The 19428-nt window shown below is 55.6% G+C and overlaps 2 protein-coding genes across 18 annotated transcripts in view; one reads left to right on the forward strand and one right to left on the reverse strand.

The window, feature by feature from the left end:
* DENND3 (DENN domain containing 3) overlaps positions 1-5008 on the forward strand; it is a 50472-nt gene extending 45464 nt beyond the window's left edge. For 3 of the 5 annotated variants that reach the window (XR_015141167.1, XM_086337512.1, XM_086337514.1), the window contains 3 exons: positions 2974-3092; positions 3174-3311; positions 3412-5008. Coding sequence is in view for 3 of the 5 variants with exons in the window: in XM_086337512.1 (XP_086193638.1) it covers positions 2974-3092; positions 3174-3311; positions 3412-3612 (458 nt within the window). In the remaining 2 variants the exon portion in view is untranslated. Of the gene's footprint in view, positions 1-2973; positions 3093-3173; positions 3312-3411 lie in introns of those variants that run through there. The other 2 variants (XM_086337513.1, XR_015141168.1) reach the window with 2 other exon arrangements.
* A 5399-nt stretch (positions 5009-10407) lies between these two features.
* Positions 10408-19428, reverse strand: part of SLC45A4 (solute carrier family 45 member 4) — a 67091-nt gene continuing 58070 nt past the window's right edge. For 12 of the 13 annotated variants that reach the window (XM_086337521.1, XM_086337527.1, XM_086337516.1 and 9 more), the window contains 4 exons: positions 18082-19115; positions 17255-17354; positions 15772-15983; positions 10408-14889 (listed from right to left, as the gene is read on the reverse strand). In XM_086337521.1, the coding sequence (XP_086193647.1) occupies positions 14527-14889; positions 15772-15983; positions 17255-17354; positions 18082-19115 (1709 nt within the window). In that variant the 3' untranslated portion in view covers positions 10408-14526. The remainder of the gene's footprint in view (positions 14890-15771; positions 15984-17254; positions 17355-18081; positions 19116-19428) is intronic. The other variant, XM_086337525.1, reaches the window with a different exon arrangement.

Consider the following 19428-nt stretch of genomic DNA (forward strand, 5'->3'; position numbering starts at 1 on the left):
TTCTTTCCCCTTCCTGTTGTTGTTAAACGCCATATTTTGTTGCTATGATTGTGATAAACTTCATATTTTAGAAAACTTTGCCTAAGTTCTCAATGGTCTTGCAAAAAAATTAAGAAAAAAATTTACTTTTGTCCATATATTTATCATTTCTGGTAAGCTTCGTCCCTTAAAATTCAGGTTTCTGTCTTGCGTCACACTGCCTCTTAGCCTTCGGATTTCCAGTGGCCTGTGTCTGCTGTAAACGGGGTCCAGGTGTAGTTTCCCTGCACATTAGAAATGCCGTTCCATCGTCTCGCAGCTCTTCTTGCTCCTGATGAGCAGTCGGCCGTCGTTCCCACTGTTCTGCGGAACAGAGTACGTCTGGGGTCAGTGGCTGCTTTTAGGGTCCTGTCTCTGGTTTGCAGGACTTGGAATAGTGTGCTTGGGTGTGAAGGGCTTTGTGCTGATCTTGCTTGCGGCTTACTTTCTTGAATTGAGGGGAACCCCCGGAACTGTGCTGCTCACTGAGTTTTGTTCTTCCCAAGACTATATCCTTCAGCTTTGGTTGGTCTCCGGTGACTGTCAGACGTGTGTGTTCATTCATGGATGCATTTGGGACTAAAAGGTCCCTGTTAAATACGGGGAGGGATATAACAGATTAGAATAAGGATAAAAAACCTCGTTTTCAGGGTGGAATTCCTCATAGTTTTCAAGTTAATGAGTACAGTAAGTAGTTTTCCTATTTAACTATGAGAAAAGCACAAGAGAAAAGCAGGGTTTCTTTGGGTAAAGAGCAGCGTTTCCTGTGAGGTGCTGTTCCAAGTCTTTAAGCAAGGTTAACAAGCTAAAACCTCGATCACTCAGCCGATGCGGTCTGTGGGCACCGAGGTACAGCCTGAAAGGGTGTGAGTGTGGAGGGACCGGGCGACGCCTCTGACTCCCCCACAGGCCCGGGTGAGGCGGGCCTGGGGGCCCCGCCTTCCCTCTCTGGTCTGGCCAGTGTCTCGGACCCTCTGCGCCTCCCCTAAGTCTGCATCTGCTGTAGCACCACCACCCCCCGCAGGCCTGAGCGCCCCTTACAGGACGCGGCTCCAGCGGTTACTGGGAGGGAGTGACCCGGTCCTGCTCCCTGTGGTCGGAGGTGGGCACCGGGAGAGGCATGTGTAGTCCAGGCTGCAGCCTCTGTGTGCATTCAGTGTCAGATCTGGGGTCGTCACACAAGACTGGTCACTTTGGGCTGGTCCCTGGCACCTCAGTCTCTCTGCTCCTCTGAAAAGTGAAGTGGAAATGCCATCATCTTTCCCCTGGAGAGCAGGCTGGCAGCTGGGAGATGCTAGAGGCAGAACGTGGGCCTTGGAGCGTCAGTGACTGTGAAGGTCACTGACAGTTACCCCAGAAGGCGGCCCTGATGGGCTGGGCACCTTGAGGCCGGTGATCAGTTCACCCGCATCTGTGGCCCCACCCCCTGCTCCATGTGCAGCAGGCCCCTGCACGCTCACATAGGCTGGGTGGCTGTGAAGTCTGCCTGCCGCCCTCTGCAGTGTTGGTGGGCAGTGAGCGTGCTGGTTGGCACTAAGCAGGGGGGGTCCCTGGGGGCATTAGCACCTCTTGGCAGGATGTCCTGCTGCCCTGGCATTCCTAACAAGTTGAAGCATCTGAAAGGACCTTCTTAATTAGGCCGAGTGGACGATGGCATCTCGGGATGAAAGCCTTCCTAGAGGGATGCTGGGGTTTCTATTAGGTCTCGGGCAGGAAGGAGAGGCTCTCACCTCCTGTGACTGAGAACCCAGCTGAGCTCCCGAGTCCTGAGCACTGCCAAGTCCTCAGGAGTTGGAGTCCACCCACTGTGACAGGAAGCCGGAGCCGTTTTGGGGGCTTGCACCTCGTCCCTCTGCAACCAGATGGTGCTGCCCGTGGGGCGGGGCTGCGTCCTCCTGTCCCTGTGGCTTCATGAAGGGTGGGAGGCAGAGGGAGCAGGCAATAAAAACCCTGAGAGGACAGCCCTGCAGCTCCTCACCTTATCTTGAACCTGACTCTGTCTCCCCTGGAGCCTTGATCTGATGACGTCGCTGCTGGATAATTTTCATGACCTGTAGCTCTCATGATGTGGAGACTTGGTTTGCTTGAGTGATTAATAGAAGCAGAGAGGAGCTTCAACAGAGAGATGTGTCCCACAAGGCTGGGAACCATTACCTAGAGCTCTGATCTTTACCCACGGGGGTAGCACATGGCGTGGCTGCAAATAACCATGGCAGGAGGAATTCCACCCACTTCCTCGTCGGTAGTGCTAACCGCCCAAGGGTCTCTGAGGGAAGACGAGAAAGCACCATGTGGAGGTTCAGTTCAGCCACTCAGTCATGTCTGACTCTGCGACCCTGTGGACTGCAGCCCGCCAGGCCTCCCTGTCCATCACCAACTCCTAGAGTTTGCTCAAACTCATGTCCATCGAGTCAGTGATGCCATCCAATCATTTCATCCTCTGTTATCCCCTTCTCCTCCCGCCGTCAATCTTTCCCAGCATCAGGGTCTTTTCCAGTGAGTCAGTTCTTCTCATCGGGTGGCCAAAGTATTGGAGTTTCAGCTTCAGTATCAGTCTTTCCAGTGAATATTCAGGACTGATTTCCTTTAGGATGGACTGGTTGGCTCTCCTTGAAGTCCAAGGGACTCTCAAGAGTCTTCTTCAACACCAGAGTTCAAAAGCATCAATTTTTCTGTGCTCAGCTTTCTTTACAGTCCAACTCTCACATCCATACATGACCACTGGAAAAACCATAGCTTTGACTAGATGGACCTTTGTTGGCAAAGTAATGTCTCTGCTTTTTAACATGCTGTCTAGGCCTGTAACACGGCGGCTACAGTTAGAGTGTCTCATGCCGCACTCAGATGTGGGGAAGGGGCTGTGGTCTGCCGGTCACCCCGATCCCTCATGGCCCTTTCGTCCCTGTGCTTCACGTTCACTGTGCCCGCCCCTCATCCTGCTCTTCGGTCCTGCAGGCACTGGAGACAGCATCCTGATGGTGAACATGAATGGATCTTCTTGTCAAAAGCTGAAGATCACTGGGAGCTTTAAAGAGACAGGCACCTCCTTCCTGGGATTCCAGCTCATGCCTGAGGTACTCTGGCGCGTTGGGCTGGGCTAGTGCCCCTGAGCCCTGGGACTGCCACTGTGCTCGCCCTGACCCGTTTCACTTTAGCAGGAGCAGCTCTGGGCGGCCTGTGCTGGGTACCCCGATGTCTATGTCTGGAGCCTGCAGGACCTAGCCCAGCCCCCGCAGAGGATCCACCTCCAGGACTGCTCTGAGATCAACTGCATGATCAGGGTGAAGAAGCAGGTGAGAGGATGCGGGCCTGGGGGTGCCCCTTGCTGCCTGCCCAGGGGCCCCACACGCCTCCCAGCTGGGCTACACATGCGATGCCCACTTCTCCTGGCAGATCTGGGTAGGCACCACGGGGCTGTCGCAGGGGCAGCTGAAGGGGAAGATCTATGTGATGGATGCGGAGAGGAGGACGGTGGAGAAGGAGCTGGTGGCCCACGCGGACACGGTGAAGACACTGTGCTCCGCGGAGGACAGATACGTGCTGAGCGGCGCTGGCCCTGAGGAGGGGAAGATCGCCATCTGGAAGGTCGAGTGACCGAGGGGGTGTGTGCCCTGTGAGCCAGGGACGCGCTTTCGGCCAGCTGCTGGTGCTTCCCAGGGGAGGCAGTCCGAGCCGGATGGGGCCGTCCACCCAGCGTTGGGGGCGGCCCACTGCAGGGCCTCCTGGGCTCTCTGACCGCCATTGTCACACTTCCCCTCCTGGACGTTGGCTGATGAAACTGGACCGTTTCGGCAGGGGGTGGGGTTTCTCAGGCAGCCTCTGCCGAGAAGCCCTCCCGTGCTGTCTGGATGGTTCCAGAATCTATGCCCTGGGCCAGCACCAGGCCAGCCGGGAGCCGTTGAGTCAAAGCACCCATGAGCTGCAGACCGCTGGTCTCTGGCCATGCTTTCCCGCCCACTTCCCTCACTCACTCACCAGACACCAGGCTTACAGGAGCCCGGCGGCCGCATGCTGACCTCTTGTTTCCAGCAAAGCTCACAAGAAGGGCTGCTTTTAAATGACCATGTTGAGGTTGAGTAGGTTTGCACCTGCCCTTGCTGTTGCCCGTCAGAGCAGGTGGCAGAACCTGCCCAGGGAGGGGACAGCACTGAGGTGAGGCTGTCTGCATGGGGCTGAGACAGGCTCTGTGTTTTTTCTTTTTAACAAATGCAGTGTTTTTATAATGAAAAGAGACGCTTTTTTATACCAAAGATCAACATTCTATCTAAAACAGTACAAACAAACCCTTACCGGACACACGTGTCCATTTCTGCTGCATCCGGATCCTGGGTGCACAGAGTGTAATGTATATGTAGACAGTGCCTTATTATTTAACTGAAGATAATCATACTAGCAAAAGACCTTTTGTACAATTTTACTGTAACACTGAGCTTTCGTCCCTGTTTCGGCTTGGCTGCTGGGCGTGGAGGGAGCGCTGCGTCAGGCCCCAGCTGTCCCCTGTGGACGCACGGTGCGCTCCACCACAGGAGGCTGGCTGCCACGCCCTCTGCCCTAGGTTTGGGGAACCCGGTTAGACATCCTGCCAGACCTTGTGAGCGAGGTCTCTGTCAGGCCCCCAGGACACAGCCAGGCTTCCGAGGCGTCTGCAATGACTCCCGGTTGAGAGCTGTGGCCCAGCCTCTGGCTGGGTCGCATAGAACCCAAATAGTTTGGAAGATCTGATCATGTTCTGGATTGTTTTGAGACTGTGGTGCAGAGAAGAGCCAGGTGGCTGAATCGTCCCAGTCCGTCCTTCTGGGGAAGGTGTGTTCCCCTGACTTCTAGGGGGACGACGAGACCAGCAGCAGAGGGCTGAAGGTGGAATTCTGGCATTGTACACATATGAAAAACCAGAGTAAAAGCCCGTCAGAAATCCACATAAATTACTGAATTCCCATCCACGTGCAGCCAGGTATTTTCACCTCATCAGGAATAAATTCTCATGTACTAACACTGCTTCCAGTTTCTGTACTTTAGCCAATGTTAACTTGTGGGGGGGGCTTCTTTAAAATAGTACAGGACTGCTCAACATCACAAATTATCAGAGAAATTCAAATCAGAGTGACAATGAGGTAGCACCTTACAGCAGTCAGAATGGACATCACTCAAAAGTCGACAAATAAATGCTGGCGAGGGTGTGGAGGAAGGGGAGCCCTCCCACACTGCTGGTGGGGGTGTAAGTTGGTGCAGCCACTGTGGAAAACAGCATGAAGGCCCCTTAAAGAACTAAACAGAATCACTGTATGATCCAGCCATCCCACTCCTGGGCATATTTCCAGAGAAAACTATAATTCAAAAAGATACATGCAGGACTTCCCTGGTGGTCTACTGGTTAAGAAGCCACTTTGCAATGCGGGGGATATGGGTTTGATCCCTGGTCGGGGAACTAAGATCCCACATGCCACAGAACAGCTAAGCCCACGAGCCACAGCTGAGACCCGACGCAGCCAAATATTTAAAAAAAACATAAATGCACCCTTGTTCATAGTGGCAGTATACACAACAGTCGGACATGGAGACAACCTGGATGTCCATCAACAGAGTGGACAAAGATGTGGCACGTATGCACGATGGAATACTATCCAACCACAAAAAGAACGAAATGACGCCATTGACAGCAACATGGATGCAACTAGAGCTTATCATACTGAGTGAAGCAAGTCGGAGAAGGACACACCATATGATGGACTGACTTGTGGACTCTAAAATACGGCAGATGAACCTATCCATGAGACAGGAACATACTCAAGGACACAGAGAACAGACTGGTGGCAGGTACGGGGGTTGGGGAGGAATGGGAGCGGAGGCTGGGATTGGCAGGTGTAAGCTTTCACGGACAGAATGGATAGACAAGGTCCAGCTGTACAGCACAGAGAACTACAGTCAATATCCAATGGTAAACATAATAGAAAAGATAAAAAAAGAAAGTATATATGCATGTAACTCAATCACTTTCCTGTACAGCAGAAATTAACACATTATAAACCAACTACTTCAATTTTAAAAATATTAAAATATCTCTGCAACCTTGGTATAGATAAAGATTTTTTTTTAAGAAACAATACAAAAAGTGCTAAATACAAAAGAAGAAATTAATGTATTAGAGTTCATCAAAATACGCCATTAAACGAAAAGAGAAACCACAGATGAGGTGAAAAGACTGACAGTGTTATGTCCGACAAAGACTTCACCCAAAGTATATCAAGTGCTCCTACAAGTCAATACAAAGAGAATTTTAAAAATGGGCAAAAGGTTCTTCACCAAAGAAGGTATATCAATGGCCAGTTTGAAAAGAGGCTTCAAATCATGAGTCATCAGGAGTGTCAAGCCACATTGAAATAACACTTGTATACTTGAGAATGGCTAATGTTAAAGATTCACAACAGCAAGTAAAGATGAGGACGTGGAGCAGATGGAGTGTCCATCCATAACTGGATAAAAACAGCCAACCACTGGCGAGCTGTTAGTTTCTTTTAGACACACACCCACCCTACGACTCCACAGTGCCACACTTAGCTTTTTACCCAAGATAAAGCAAAACGTGTCTACGCAGAGACTCATGAGAATCTCCGTAGCATCTTTATGTGTAATAGCCCTATGCTGGAAACACCCATCAGCTGGAGAATGGATGTAATATAGCTGCAGAATGGAATTCTATACAGCAGTAAAAACAACAACAACAACAACAACGGAATTGAACAGCAATGTGTTTGATTCTCCGAAACATGCTGGGCAAAGTTGACACAAAGGCTGCTATTTTTATTTACATGAAGTTCAAACCAGACAAAAGCAGTCATGATAACTGAATGCGTATCAGTGGGGATTGGCGGTAAGCTGGAAGGCATTGAGAGAATTATCTGAAGAAACCGTTTCATGCAGATTGAGTATTAGGAGTAGGCATATATTAGAACGTTCATAGAACATTGGACCTGTTCATGTCACTGTGTAAATTCACCCACTTAAAGAAAAAACAAGAAAATCACTACTGATTCTACAGATGTTAAAGAATTAGGGAATATTTTGAATTTGATGCCAGTAAATTTGGCATCAAACTTAGATGGAATGGACAATTTATGTAAAAGATCTAAACAAGCATGACTAATTTAAGAAGAAACAGATACCTGAATAGACTTATTTACAATAAAGAAATTTAATCCATAATTTTAAAAATGACAGGAAAGAATGACAAAGGAATAAATAATACAAATTTGCTCATTCTTTTCATGAAAATAGAAGAGTTGAATGCTTCCTATTGCATTAATAAGACTAATGTTACCTGGCTACAAAAAAACAGATATTACAAAGAAAAAAAAAATACCAATTTCCCTCATAAACATTAAAATCTTTTTAAAAAGTTTAGAAAATTAAATCTAGCAATACATAAAGAGGACATTACCTTATGATCAAGGAAATTCAGCACAAGAATGCAAAGTTGGCTTAATATTCAAGATCAGTTGATGTAATTCACCATCTTAACAAATGCAAAAAGAGAAAACACAAGTTCATCTCAATAGATTTAGAAACAATATCTACATGATTCAATATCCATTCATGTTAAGAACTCTCAGCAAACTAGGAATAGAAGGAAGCTTCTTCAGCTGGATAAAGAGCAGCTAAAGCCCACCAACATTGTACTTCATGGTGAAGGCAGTGTTTTCACTCTGAAATCAGAAATAAGGCAGACTTCTTTCTCTTACAGATTGGGAGGAAAATCTTTACGAAATATATGTCAGATAAAGGAATTCTATCCTGAGAAGTCAAAAGTAACAAGGAAAACAACCAAAAAATAGGACAAAAAACTAGGTTAGAGATTTCACCAAAGAAGATACATAAATTGCAAACGCAGGAAAAGATGCTTAACATCTAAGGAAACACAGATGAAAAGCACAGAGACGCCGCTGCATGCCCTTCCGGGCTCCCTCGTAGCCTGTGGGCCTCTGGAAGTCCTGCCGCGTCTCTGTGTGCGTCTGTGTGCGTGTCTATCGTTTCTGAGCACCTGGGAGAGACACTGTGTGTCCACCTTCTAGTATCTCAGAGCTCAGTTTCTTGACCTAAAAATTATTATACAGGGACTTCCTTGGCAATCCAGGGATTAGGACTCTGTGCTTCTACTGCTGGGGGCACAGGTTTAATCCCTGGTGGGGGATCTCACATGCTGTGCTGTGCAGCCAAATATATATAATTATATATATATAATTATATAACATATATAATTATACAATCTCCCAATTTTGTTGGCAGAACCAAGCATGATGTAAACAGAATGATGCAAACAGAACTGTGCAAATGGGAAGCAGATAAAAGGTTTATAATTAATGCCAGTGTGTTCTCTGTAGAGTTTGAAGCCAAATGTGAGATTTCCCACTAAGAATTCAACTCTTTTCACTAATAATTTTTTCTTCCCTCACTCCCAGGAAAATCCTAAGGCATACCTACCAGAAACACAAATCAGTGAATTTTTACAATGACAGATAAGTTACAGACAGGTGATAATAGACAAGATGAACAAAATATAAATACAATTTTTTCTGATTTTCCAATAAAATTTAAAACAACACCCCACACAAAAACTTCTGTTCATATTGTTAAAGGAATGTAGTAGACCAATCTGTGCTAATAAGAAAGATGATCGAATATTTTGCTAAACAAAAAATGTAGATTGCAAACTACGTGAAAGTGAAGTCGCTCGGTCGTGTCCGACTCTTTGGGCCCTCGTGGACTGTAGCCCACCAGCTTCCTCCATCCATGGGATTCTCCAGCCAAGAATACTGGAGTGGTTTTCCATTTCCTTCTCCAGGGGATCTTCCCGAGCCAGGGATCGAACCCAGGTCTCCTGCATTGCGGGCAGATGGTTTAACCTCTGAGCCACCAAGGAAGCCCATACTCTACGTGGGGTGGTTCAATTGTAAAACCCAAACAAAACATTGATTTTGCACTAACAGCGGTGGGACAGATGTGGAGGCTTGCGGGTTGAGACGGGGTCCGGGGTTTTCGTTTTCGGTGACATACCCCTCGAGCCTGCGCACCCTCCTGCAGGAGCCTGGTGCGGCGCCCGGGGCGGGAGGCCCAGTGAGGATGTGCGGCGCCGCCCCCGGCCCGCCCCTTTCTCGCGGGCCCTGAGCACCCCGGGCGGACGCCAGAGGGCGCTGCTACCTCGCTCGGCCGCGAAGGGGACGAGGCCGGCGCCCGGACTCCAAGCTCCGCCCCGCAGGGAGGGCCCGCCTCTCGCGGCCGGCGCAGCCGCAGGAGGCGCGATGCGTGGTCCCCTCTAGTCCCCAGGAGCCCTTTGGTCCCTCCGACCGGGAGGTGTGCTCGGGTTCGCCCGCGGGGCGCTCATGGCACAGCGCAGGACTAGGCCCCGGGGCCTCCCAGCCTCCATCCCCTTGATGACCAGGATGGGTCGCCCTGATAGGCCCCTTGGTGACCACACCCCCTCCCCGACGCGCGCGAGCCGACCCCCTTCTTCCATCCCCCATCCTGGGGCCGGCTTCTGCTGGACCCCAATTAAGGGCCACCCTGCTCCCCACTGGGCTTCCCGTGTGAGGCTAGCGGTAAAGAACCCGCCTGCCAGTGCAGGAGAAATGAGAGATGAAGGTTTGATCCCTAGGGTGGGAAGATCCCCTGGAGAAGGGAATGGCAATCCACTCCAGTCTTCGTAGCCTGGAGAGTCCCATGGACAGAGGAGCCTGGTGAGTTGCATCGGTCCAGAGGGTTGCAAAGAGTCAGACACGACCTAGCACGCATGCACACTCTCCTCCCCGCGCAGGTCAAGCAGACCCTTTTGATCAAGTCAGCCCTCGAGCATCACATCTCACCACCTGTAGGACCTTAGGCAAGCCCCCTCCCGCCTCCTTCCACGGCCCCCACTACCAAGTCAGGGTGGCGGTGACTGGCAGCTGCCTGCAGCCCCAGCCAGGCCCTGTGGCACCCATCTCATGACTGATGGCAGCCTGGCCCCTCTGGCTGGCGAGTGGTAACCAGGGTGGCTCCCGAGCTCCCCTCTTTCCTGGAAGTCAGGACCCCACCACCCACCCACCAGAACAGGCCTTGGGAAGGAAGGGCTGCCAGACATTTGCCCAGCCCGGGGTCTGGCCTGAAAGGGCTGTGCCAGGTCACTGGATGCCAGGTGGGCCTCATCCCCTGCTGGCTCAGCCGGAGCCCACACCGGAGTCAGGTGAGGCAGGGGCCCTGGGGATGCTGGGGACTCAGACACGGGCCCCAGGCTGGGAGCTGGGAAGGCCTGTCAGCACCACCCCAGGAGCCACACCCACTGGCAGGCCCTTCCCGCACTGGGCCCTCAGGGGCGAAGGGAGGGGCTCTGGGAACACGGCAGAGACACCCACACTGGCATCTGGCAGGGAAAGATTTATTAAGCTTCAACCACAGAGTAACAGAGCAAAACAGACGCAGGGGGAGCCCGGTCTACACCGGGAGGTCAGCACGTTACAGATAGGACCTTGTGCGTGGGGGGGAGGGGGGCAGACAGTGCCATGCAGCCACAGCCCCCGGGAGCAGCCGGGAGACCGGGGGCTCGGCGCTGAGACACACAAACACCAGGCCACTTGTGCCCACCTGATATAAAATTCAGTAATGTGCGCTATTACTCTTTATAATCCCTTTTTCTCATAAAACGTTATGTGTTTAACACACACTTATATCACTGCTAAAATCAGCAAGAGCTATTATAGTGCTCCAACTTAATAAGTTGATAAAAAAACGTTGTCCTGTGGCCAGTTCACAATGGAACTAAATAAGTCCTGTTCCGAGACGCCTGGGGAGTTCCTCTGGTAACAAGAGGCATTTCCAATAATCAGGTCATTCCACTACAGACACAGTCCTGGTCCACAGCACACGGAGCCGTGCCCCCGGACGCCGGGGAGGGCCCAGCAGAGGCGGCCACACCGGGGACAGGCTGGGCGAGCGGCCAGGACGGCAGGGCCGGCTCCCCACAAGGAGGTAGTGAAGGAGGCCCCGACGTGCTGCGCGCTTGAGGGCCGCGTCGGGGACACCACTCCCTGGGCAGCTGCGCTCAGGAAATGGCCCCCAGCAGCCCCGTCAGGCCGGCCTGAGCCCCCAGGCCCGGGAGCAGGCAGAAGACGGATGGGGAGTCTGAGCAGCAGCCACTTGCAGATGGAGCATGAACAGTCGCGCGTCTGTCGCCGGTGGCAACATTCCAGGAGGGTCCTCACCTGTGCTCAGGGCGGGGGTGGCCAAGGTAGATGGAGGCTCAGGTGTGAGCCAACAGCTCGAAGGTGCTCTGTGTCCAATGAATGTGGCGTTTGACAGACTCGCTCCAAGCGGCTGTCTGTGTTGCTGGCAGCCCACACCCTTGGCCATAGGAGGGAACGGCTAGGCCCTTCTGGAGTGTTCTTCAGACACACCACACAGGCAGCCCCTTCAGAGGCTCGACTTTGGGGTTCTGGGGGGCAGACAGCTACTTCCCCACATGCTCACGCCTTTAAGAAACACACCTGAGGACTACTTGGAGCCAATGACCTTCTTAGGGCCCAGCCATTGCCTGCCCCCCACAAGAGACAGTGGGGAGCGGCAAGGGCACCCCACTGCCAGCCCTCCCACCCACCCAGAAACATCGCCAACACTGACTGCCGGCAAGATGGGGACAGGGTGCTGCCTGTCTTCACTGAGCTGACTTTTTAGGGAACCAAAGACGCGGATCAGATCCACACCACCCTATCTGGGAAGTCCATCGATATGACCCAGCAACCAGCCAAATCCCTACCAAGCTCTCTGCTCACAGCACCCAGTCCTGACCGGTGCCCATGACCCCCAGGGCCCACGAGGCCAACTCCAGGCTCGACTCCAGCATCGGCTACCCGGCCAGCCCACCCCGGGGGTGGCACCACCCACTGGTCACCTGGGTTGGAGACCAGACAGAGGACCTTTCAATGAGGGGCCACAGCCGCGCTCCTTGGAGTGGCCCGCCAGCGGCCCCCACGGCTACCTGAGGTACAGTGTTAGGAACCAACCACGGCCCCCAGCCACGGCCGGCCACCACCACGTGGACAGCCCGCTCCACTTAAGACACAAGGTGACGCTAGAGCCTCGAGTCAGTGCAACCTGGGAATAGCCTCGCTGCGGGGATGGGGCTGAGGCAAACTCACTCACTCCACAACCCCCCCACAAAGCTCACCACCTCGAGGGCTGGAGGCCGGCTCCATGACTGCTCACTCCTGACCCGGGCCGCGAGGTACCCGCCCTCCCAGATCCACTCCGGTCACAACAGGCATAAGGCCTGGCGGCCTGCAGGACTCGAGATGGCCGCGCACATACTCGCTCCTGCATCAGCCGTCGACACACGCCTCTCCCCAGCGGGCCTCCACCCCGAGCACGTTCCAGGGCTGTTCTTGTCCTTCCGTGTCTTCGCTGTTCCAGACCAGGTTTAAGGCTGGCATCCCTGGGGCCCCGCTTGCTCCTACACAGCAAGCCCCGGCCGGGCTGTGGACAGGGTGGGCCCGGGGGGTGCGGCCCTTCCGGCCGGTTCATCGCAGAGCTTGACTCGGGCTCTCCCCGACACCCCTACATTCTCAGCTCACTGCCCTCCCCCGTTTTCTAGCTGTCAGGAGACCCCCTTGAGGAGCAGAGCAGCTAAACAGAGGCTGCGATCTAGAGAGTCACAGGAGGACTTTCCATCCTAAAGCCACGAAGGCCATCGAACGGCATCAAAGTGCTCTGCCGGGTACCTGCCGGGGGGGCGAGGGGAGAAGCACAGACCGGATGGCGGGCTCAGGAGTGGGAAGGACTTGCCCGTCTGGGCACAGGATCCCCAAGGCCCTTCTCCAGCCGTGATGCACGTTGAAAACGCTCCCAGTTCCCAGTCGGTTCTCCGTGACCCTGGGCTTCCAGGGGAGGACACGTGGCTTGCGGCTGCATCCAGAACGCACAGGCACCGCTGCTCCTCAGGAACAAACTGCAACCTGCACAGTGCCGCCAGCGACGGAGGCGGGACGGGCCAGAGGCCGGGCAAGGACGCGGAGCACGGCTGTTCCTCTCAACACAAGGAAATTCAAGTAGTTTATTTAAAAACTGCGTAGTTTCATCTTGAAATATATATCTATATATATATATATATATTTGCTTTAGAATGATCATATTGCAGCATGACTCTCATGCGTTTTAAAGTACTTTATTTAAAAACATAGCGACTTGAGGCAGCGAAGAGTTACAGTCCTCTCACTTTATCTGGGCGATGTGTGGGAGGCCTCCCTCTTTCTCCTGAGATCAGCGGACTTAAGACTGACCGTCCCAAAGAAGAAAAGCAGAAACTGCTTACTTAGAAAGAGATTGTGGTTTGAAAAGCATTTCCAAACAGCTGCAGCATGTGACGACCGTGCTTCCCCGGGGTGCAAGTTTGGTTCTGCGCTGAAACCGGAAACGCCGCGCTGAGCCAACCTGTGGGGCGGACCGTCCCTGGCCGAGACCCGCTTTCTTCACGGCGGGGTGGTCCTGACTCTGGCGGCCAGCGGCGGTGAGCAGACGCAGAGGTCAGATGGGCGCGGAGTGTCTGGCGTGTGGGCCTGGCGGCGGGCGCGGGTGGCAGTGCCACGCCGGGAGTCCTGCCCCCATGGTCCACAGATGGTTCAAAGACAAAGTGCAGTGAGAGAGTCACAGCGGCTCCCGGAGCTTCGGACAAGACGATGGGCAGGGGGCGGGCACAGATGCGGGCGGGTGCGGGGACAGCTCTGCCAGCTCCAGGGCTGCCCCGGCGGGCGGCCCGGCCCGGCCCGGCCCGGCCCAGCGGGCCTCCCTACCAGTGTTCCGGGGGCCCAGCCTCCTCCCAGCTTTGGTGTCGCAGCTACTGAGGCCCGCCGCCCAGGTACAATGTGTCAAACAGGAAAGCAGGAGATGTGTTCTTCAAGAAAACCACAGTTTTGGAAAATAAAGACAAAAATTTTTTTTTCTAAAATAATCATAGAGAAAAATACTCTCCAATAGCTGCAGCACCAACAAAATGTGACGAGATCTGACAGAACGTCCAAATACCTGTAGGCATCCACAGGGAAAAAATGTGATAAAAAGTGTTTTAGTCACTGACTACACAACCGTTATCTGAAGAATTCAGATAAGATATAGCAAAATACATCAGATACTTTTTTGCTTTCAATTGTAACTTTAGAAATGCAAAAATCTTGTTTTTTCTAAATCACTTCTCTATATGGTAAATTTGGTTTATAATTTTAAAACGTGCAGAATAATATACCTGCAGAACAAAAGAGACAGTTGAAATTAAAAGATCTTTTTTCGATTAAAAAAAAATGATTCTTTTTAATTGTGGAAAAAGTAATTAATGAGGTGTTTTCACCTACTGGCGCAAACCTACCCTACAGCTACTGAGCCTCCACCAGGGTCGATGAAGGGCTCTGGTGCACGCGGCCGCCAAGGCCACGGCAGCCGGCCTGCCGGGCGCCACCCCCGCCTCCCCGCCGCCCTGGAATGTGTGTGCGGCGCGGCTCAGACCATCGACTCGGTCTCAACGAGCCCCTGCGGGGCCTCCTTCCGGGACAGCTTCAGCACCGTGGGCTTCTCAGCGCTGCTGCTCGCGCCTTCGCCCAGCGGCTGGGAAGACAGGCCCTTCTGCTCTTCCTTGGCCTCTTCGGACACCTCTGGGTAGATGACCAGGAAGGCGGCTGTCAGGAAGCCCAGGAAAGAGCCCACGGAGGCCACCATGGGGATGACACGCACGGTCCCCACCGCGTCGACCACGCTGCCCAGGGCGGAGGCCACCAGGATCTGGGAGATGTAGACCTGGCAGGACAGGATGGCGCAGTCGATGCCGAAGCCACGCTTGGAGGTCCCGGGGCTGTGATGCACGTACTGCAAGAGAGGCAGGCACGGCGTGAGGGCAGGGGCCAGACAGGAAAGCCACGCACCGGCATGCCCCGGGTCTGAGGCAGAACTGCCTCCCTCAGCAGCTGCACACCCGCTCGCCTGGCTCTGTGTACCCCGCACCCTTATACTGAACACGGTACTGGGGTTTCCAGCCACTGCAGGAAGGCAAGGAAAATAAATAAAACCCTTAAGAATTAGAAAGGAAGAAATGAAACTCATTACCCATGGAGGATGTGACTGTGTGTGCAGAAAGCCTGGAAGAATCTATAAATATGCTATGACAATTAATACAATATACCATAATTAGAGAATATTATAAAGGCTCAATACTACAAAGTTTTAACTCTCTCCAAATTGATCCATATAATCAATGTGTTTCCAATTAAAAAAAAAAAAAAGTCCAGAAGCTGATTCTAATGTTTAAATAAAAAGGAAATGGTCAAGGTAACTAATTAACAATGTTGAAAAACCAAGCTGGAGAACTTAACACTACCAGGTTTCATTCAGGTCTTCTTGTAAAACTACTTAAGACAGTGTAGCCACTGTGAGCGGACAGACAGAGCCATGGAAGAGAAAACAGACATCCCCCAGCCAGACCCCCACCCATGTCTGTGGCTTGGCAGTGTCGGGGGAGGGGAACAGGACACCAGTCACGTGACCATCCTTACTTGGGGGCACCATAAAGTTCTGATCGACCTTAGACCACACACACGCCCTCTATCCCAGGCAGACCACAGGCGAGGGCATGAGTGCAAGGGAAGACGTGGGCAAGAATGCTCCACGCAGAAAGCGCCAGTGAGAGCTGCAGAGCCGCCCACAGCTGGCGAGCTCGTGCTGGGGCCTCCCCTCCAGCGCCTGCCCACCCACCTCTCTGATGTCGTGGTACTGCCCGAGCAGGGCATAGGGGCAGTAGGAGATGCTCATGGAGACGACGCCCATGGTGCTGATCATGATCATGGCCACGTAGACGTTGGCGAACATGGCCATCACAGCCGTGCCCAGGGAGAAGCCCAGCGTGCCCAGCACGTAGACGACCCTGATGCTCAGGTCGTAGCTGTCCAGGTACTTCTGTAGCAGGGCTGCAGAGAGAGGCCGCGTGGTGACCGGAAGGCACACGGCCTGCTTGCTCCCCGGCCTCCACTGCACTCAGCCTGGCTCAGGAACAGGGACGGGACGCCCCTCGCCTTTCACTCCCTGGCCACCACGCACAGCCCCTGGATGGACCCCCAGCTCACCATGCCCCAATCCACCACCAGGGGCTCCACACTTCAAAAGGAGGTCGACCCTAGTGGTTCCAGACCTGTAACCTGGTTCTATCCCGCAGCCCCGTGGGACTCCCTACCTTGCAGAGCCAGGCCTTCCGACCCTTCCGCCAGTCTAGGCCCACTTGGGGTCCTCTCTGGCCTTGGGCCCTGCCCTGCCTCAGGGACTGAGTTGTGGCTGGTTTTCCTCGCAAGTCCCCACCCCTCTGGGTCAGGCTTTCTGACCCAGCTCTCCTGAGAAGTCCTGTAGTAAAGCAGGCAGCACTGTGACCGTCAGGCTGGCTGTCCGTGGTCACCGGCTGTTATCCCATCATCCTCAGGTAGAGACTGAGCAGGGTCCAGGCCAGGATCAGCCAGAGGCCTGTAACCGCGGCTCTGCCCCATTCCCGGGAGGCACACGTGCGCACCACTCCTGAGCCTGAAGCCTGTCACTCCCACTCTCTGTTCTCCAGGGCACAGTGGACCCCAAGGAAGGCCGCTTGTCTCCTCAGCCACCCCGACCTCCAGCAGGCCCCAGACACACTGCGTGCGCTCAGGCAGAGCCCGGACGCCTGCCCTTCCGGCTCAGCACAGCTGCTGCAGCGCTGCCATCGCCCTGAGCCCGCAGGCCCTCCCTGGGAGCCAGCAGGCGTCTGCGTGGAGGACGGCTGAGGGCTTACAGCGCTGCCTTCTCAGCCACGGTGCGAGCAGCTCCGCCTCCTGGCGGCGATGAACAGTGACACTGCTGCTGCCCCTGAGGCCGGCCCCGGCGGGGCAGGGCCTGCAGCCCACGGAGCAGGACGCCTGTCGGTCTTCGGGGCCGGCCCCGGTGGGGTAGGGCCTGCGGCCCACGGAGCAGGACGCCTGTCGGTCTTCGGGGCCGGCCCCGGCGGGGCAGGGCCTGCGGCCCACGGAGCAGGACGCCTGTCGGTCTTCAGGGCCGGCCCCAGCGGGGCAGGGCCTGCGGCCCACGGAGCAGGACGCCTGTCGGTCTTCGGGGCCGGCCCCGGCAGGGCAGGGCCTGCGGCCCACGGAGCAGGATGCCTGTCGGTCTTTCGGGTCACGGAGCGAGTCCAGGTGCTCGGCTCACCTGGCTGGGGGCCGCTTACCTGAACAGGTGGCACCGGTGGCTGCGTAGATGACCAGGCCCCAGCAGCCCATCTTCACGCCCGCGCTGTAGGCCTGCCATGCTGTCGAGTTGGATGGAGCCTGTTCAGACGCAAGACGAGGGTTCAGGGGGTGGGGCCGGCGTGCTGCGCCTCCAGGTAGAGGAATCATTTACACCGAAATCACTGATGCATCTCAACTGCGGCAGCGTGGGGAGCAGCAGCCACGGCCCAGGCCGCTGCTTGTGGCGGACCCTCTGTACTCTCTCCCAGCCCTGCTCCGCTATCTGGGCCTAGGACGCCTGCCGCTCCTGCCTCTGGCCTCCGGGAGCCCAGTGGCTACACGGAGCGGCCTGGTGGGCCATGTGGGGCAGGGAGGCCTCGGTCTGGGGGCCTGCATGGGGAAGGGAGGCCTCGGCCTGGCGGCCTGTGTGGGGCGGGGAGGCCTCAGCCTGGCAGTCCGTGTGGGGCAGGGAGGCTTGAACCGTGACCACCTTGGACCTCCTGGTGCCACTCTGGGCCACGAGCACAGGTGTGAATCCGCGGACGCCCTGGGGCCTAGAAGCCACACCCACGTGGCCCGGGCACCAGCACCAACAGAAAGCTGCTTCAACCTGCAGGTTCTGGGGCCACCTGTGCATGGAGAGAGCTGGCCCGCATGCCTCCAGCTCCCTGGTGTTCCCGCACTTCCAAAGCCTGGGGTGGGGCGTGGTTTGCTCACCACGGACCCAGGCCTGGGTGCCCTCTCGCACTCATACACGAGGACCCCGACCACGTTCTCAACAGGGGCGCATCTGGGCTGGCTGTCACCCACGCTCCCAGGCACTCACCTTGGGGTCCCCCTCGAAGATGACCTGGCCCATGAAGTCGGTGTAGAACACGGCCTCGGCGATGACGGAGAGCCAGGTGAGCAGGTGGCAGAGGCAGAGGCGCACCAGCTCGGGGGGCATCTTCAGCATGGACAGCCAGAGCAGCCGCACGGTGGTCTCGCCCTCGCCCTCCTCGCTCTCGGAGTCCCCGCTGGACGTGGTGGCCCCGCTCTGGTGGCGGCGGCGGTGCTGCCGGGGCCGCGCCTGCAGGTCGTAGAGGTCACTCATGCTGCGTGAGGGCTTGATGAGCACCACGGCGTTGGCGCGCCGGTGGCGGTAGCGGTGGGAGCCGATCTTGCCGTAGTAGGAGAAGGTGCTGGAGGCCTGCCGGCGGAACACGTGCCGGCGCCGGCGGGCGGGGCCTGCCGTGGCGGGGGCCTTCAGGGCGGCCCGGCTGTAGGTGCAGGTGCCCGGGCCGTCCCGCAGCCCCGCGCTACCCCCGTTCGGGAGCCTGGCGGCGCTCAGGGGCTCCTCCAGCAGGGTCTCATCCTCGCCGGCGGGTGCACGGAGTGGCAGGGGCCGGCGGGGCGGCCGGGCTGGGGCGTGCTCCTGGCTGGTGCTGCGGGGGGTGCTGGGGCAGGAGGCATCGTGGAAGATGGAGGGCTCAATGTCCTGCAGGAAGAGCTCGGGCTCCAGGCCCAGTGCAGCCTCCGGCACGTGCAGCACCGAATCGCTCTTGCTGCGCACCAGGCCCTCATCCAGGAAGTCCAGGGCCAGCTCATGCTCCGACTGCACCTCGTCTGGGAACAGAACGCTGCCGTCCAGCACGCAGGCGTGGGGGCCGGAGGCTGGCGCACTGGCTGGGTCCCCGCCACGCTCCTGCTGGGGGCTGTACTGCTCCTCCTCGATGCTGGACAGGTGCAGGGCCACGGACACCGTGAAGATGATGGCCGCGAAGAAGAACAGCACCTGGTTCTGCGTCCGGAACCAGGAGCCCAGGAAGGTCTGGGTCCAGTCCAGCCCGCCCAGCACGTAGCCGATGGCCCCGCCGAGGCCTGGGGATGGGAGGGGACGGCGCAGACATGAGCAGAGGAGGGGCACGGGCCACAGGGCGGGGAGCCCAGACAGGTGTTCCCAACTGCCCCCACCAAGGGCGCTTCCAGGGGCACTCAGAGAACGGGAGGAGCAGGGACAAGGCACGACAGCTGAGCCCAGGCTTGGAATCCCGACCTGACAGCTTCCTGCTTCCTGAATTAGGAGGGAAACTGGCGGCCACCCGGGACTCTCTCCCCACTGCCCACCGTCCCCGGAGCCCACATTCCCATCGGATGGGAAAGCTGCCCGAATGGAGGGGGCGGCAGCACGGGG

The sequence above is a fragment of the Bos grunniens genome, chromosome 14, assembly GCF_055505025.1.
Source record: "Bos grunniens cultivar Pamir isolate PY7600 chromosome 14, Bosgru_T2T1.0, whole genome shotgun sequence".
Taxonomy (NCBI): domain Eukaryota; kingdom Metazoa; phylum Chordata; class Mammalia; order Artiodactyla; family Bovidae; genus Bos; species Bos grunniens.